Here is a 2934-nt window from a genome sequence, read left to right on the forward strand (position 1 = left end):
GTTTTTGAGTTTGACACCCCTGCTCTGAGGTATCGAGAATCAGAGCGTGTTTATAAATCAGACTATAGTGTAATTCGGTTCCTGTTATCACTCAGCTTCAGAGTCAAATTCTTCGTTCTGATATGGTCAGTCTCTAGTTTCTAGCTTTAGACCTGGTCCTGAAAACCTTCCACATACCAGTGAAAACAACACGGCAACGAAGAACAATGCAAAGCTGTTTTCTTGAGATTAAGGTGACACGACACCACATACTTTCTCCCTGGACAGGACAGAGCGGGCTGCAGACTGACTGAGAGCCGTATTAAAGATTAAATCCACTCATTGTATTATTGTATCATTTCCTGTTTGGTGGTTCTTTCCAAACTTTAACTATACCTTTCCTTGCCTACAGTATTCGTTGCTCAGTTATCAGTATTGTTTTTAAAATGCCCGTCAAAGAGATTACTGGGACGAATATTATTAAAAGGGCATGACTGAGTGAGTCAAATTTAACACAACCACAGAAAACCACATACTTAACCTTCCAACAAGCTTCTCCAACCTCATTGCCGCGCATAATCATTTGTAAGCTTTCCCATGAATGCCTAAATATTAACTACAAGACATAACCATTAAACTAAACATCTGTAACATAACACCTTAACAAAAGCTAATCATTTCTGTGTCCAGGTATATGTTTACCCCCGGGCTTTGACCCTGGATCACTGAGGGCAAAAACCACATGGACACAGCAAACTGTTGGACAACCTTTACTTACACGACGAATGACAGCAGCCATCATTTAACGCCATTTTTTTCCTTGCTGTGTCTCACAAAACACGACCACGAACGAATTCATATTTACAGGAGCTGTCTCTAGTTCACCGTGGGGAAGTGGGTTAAAAGCTTTGTCTTGTTGGATTCTAGGTTGGCCATAAAGTTGTTAAATATAAATGTGAATTATGGTAACTGTATTACCATGACCTGATTTCTGTTTTATTATTTGGCACCGGATGATATGATGAGCAAATATTTCCCGCCCCTTGTGTTAAAGACACCCACGCATCTACCCAGAGAGCACAACTTTAAACCAAACATAACAAAATCAAAAACTGTTCTGCTGGAGATCCGTCCCATAAAGAGAATGAGGATGTGAAACAGTCAGTCTGTACTGAGGCAACCGGGCTGACTAACAAATCTCAGGCTGTTTCCTGATCACAGTTGACCTACACACTCATTTGCGGGTTTATTAGGTATTAATGTAGGCTAATAAAACAGTCCTGCCTCTAAATCCTGCTTCCTAAAGGTTACAGTGTGAGGTGCTGATTCTACTGTATGATCATTTTGCAGGATGTACTTTGTTTGAGGTGCTGTTGAATTGTAAAGCACTACACAGAGAGATCATGTTGCTTTTACTCTGGCGAACCGGTAATCGTTTGTCCACTCCAACGTAAATGAGGTGTGCAAATACTTTCAGGTCTAAAGCCTCAAGAATTCCAGGTGCGACTCTTCCTTCTTCCTCGAAGGTGTCAGTTAACATCCTCCATACGTTTCTCTGTCGTTTCCTTAAAGTGGAAGACGTTAGGAAACAAGCAAGTGAGGTGAAACTGACTGTCTCTGTGAAGGAAATAGAGGATTTTGAGCTTTTAAAAAACAAACTTTCAGTATCAGTCATTCTACACATGTAGACGATGGTAACTTTAAAATACTTTTAAGCACAACCTGCACAAAGTGTCCCTTCTTACTACTTCACAATCTGGGTAAAGAAAAACAGACTTTCAAAAATCCCCTAATCAAAGTTTTGTAACATATAATATACCTATATCACAATCAGTACTAATATGCAGTTAATAGTCATTGTAGGCTTTATTTTACACTGATTGAGAAAATTCATATTAGTTAAATTATATTCTGTGTTATGCAAATCCCTATTGGTGCATATTTAAATATGTAAATTCATTTAAATGTGTTATATATATATATATATATATTCTGTTATATCTTTTTATATTTGTATATATTGGCTCCTCTATTATTTGTCTTATTAATATTACCAAGGCAAATTTCTTGTATGTGTAAAGCTGCTTGACAATAAACCTGATTCTTATATAATTCCCCTTATTTAGCAAAGCACTGGAGGATATTAATTAATTAGACTAATAACGAATGCCCTCCTAATATACTAACAATAATATGATATTGTGGGCAGCAAACAGCAGTGTGTAACATAATATAAACCCGTGTTTAGGGCTACCACTGAGCCCTCACACCACCTGATTAAAAGCACACAATAGCTGCACTGTGTATTCAACTCAACTCTTACCTTTTTAACCGGTTTGTGAGTGGGCACAGCGCTGAAGGCGGACGACAGCTCTCCCATGTTCATTTCACTATTCTTGCTCACGGTCATGGCAGAGTATTTTTCCGCTACGTTTTCGCTCTCTTTCACCTCTTTGCTCGCCTGCTTCACCTCCAGCTTCGCCTCCCCGCTCGGATCTGACATGACGTCTGCGGCTGTCTGACGCTAACGGCTCACAAGAAACGTTACAGCCGTTGAGCCTTCTCTGGTCGGAATTATGTCCTCGCGCTGCTGTCAGCAGGCTGCCTCCGCAACAACGAGCGGACAAGAGATGGAGATGGGAAGAGAGGCGTCAAATAACGTAGCGGTGTAAAAAACAAAAATAACAACAACAACAGCAACAATACGACAAGTAGAGCTTGGAGTGGCGGAGTTGGAGTGGCTCCACGTTGATGTGGCGCTGACAGGTATCGTTGTGTTGTGTGTGTTATGTTGCGTTGAGTGTCCCCGCTTGGCTCAGCTGTCACCTGGCTGAGTAACTTTGTGGGCGGTTACTAAGAGACTGAGGGGGCGGTGAGGTTACACAGCTGCGTTCAAGGACGGTGGGACAACAAAGACAAAGCCAGTGAATAATAACATAAGATAAGATATTCCTT

At 40.7% G+C, this 2934-nt stretch overlaps 1 protein-coding gene across 1 annotated transcript in view; it reads right to left on the reverse strand.

The window, feature by feature from the left end:
* The window catches only part of LOC118328413 (S-adenosylhomocysteine hydrolase-like protein 1), a gene marked incomplete at its 5' end in the record, with an annotated part of 11701 nt that extends 9135 nt beyond the window's left edge, over window positions 1–2566 (reverse strand). The window contains 1 exon segment of the mRNA XM_035662153.1: window positions 2303–2566. Coding sequence (XP_035518046.1) covers window positions 2303–2482 — 180 coding nt within the window.
* Between the last annotated feature and the right edge of the window lie 368 nt (window positions 2567–2934).

The sequence above is a fragment of the Morone saxatilis genome, unplaced genomic scaffold, assembly GCF_004916995.1.
Source record: "Morone saxatilis isolate NCDOM2014 unplaced genomic scaffold, NCSU_SB_2.0 Contig18, whole genome shotgun sequence".
In the NCBI taxonomy this organism is placed as follows: domain Eukaryota; kingdom Metazoa; phylum Chordata; class Actinopteri; family Moronidae; genus Morone; species Morone saxatilis.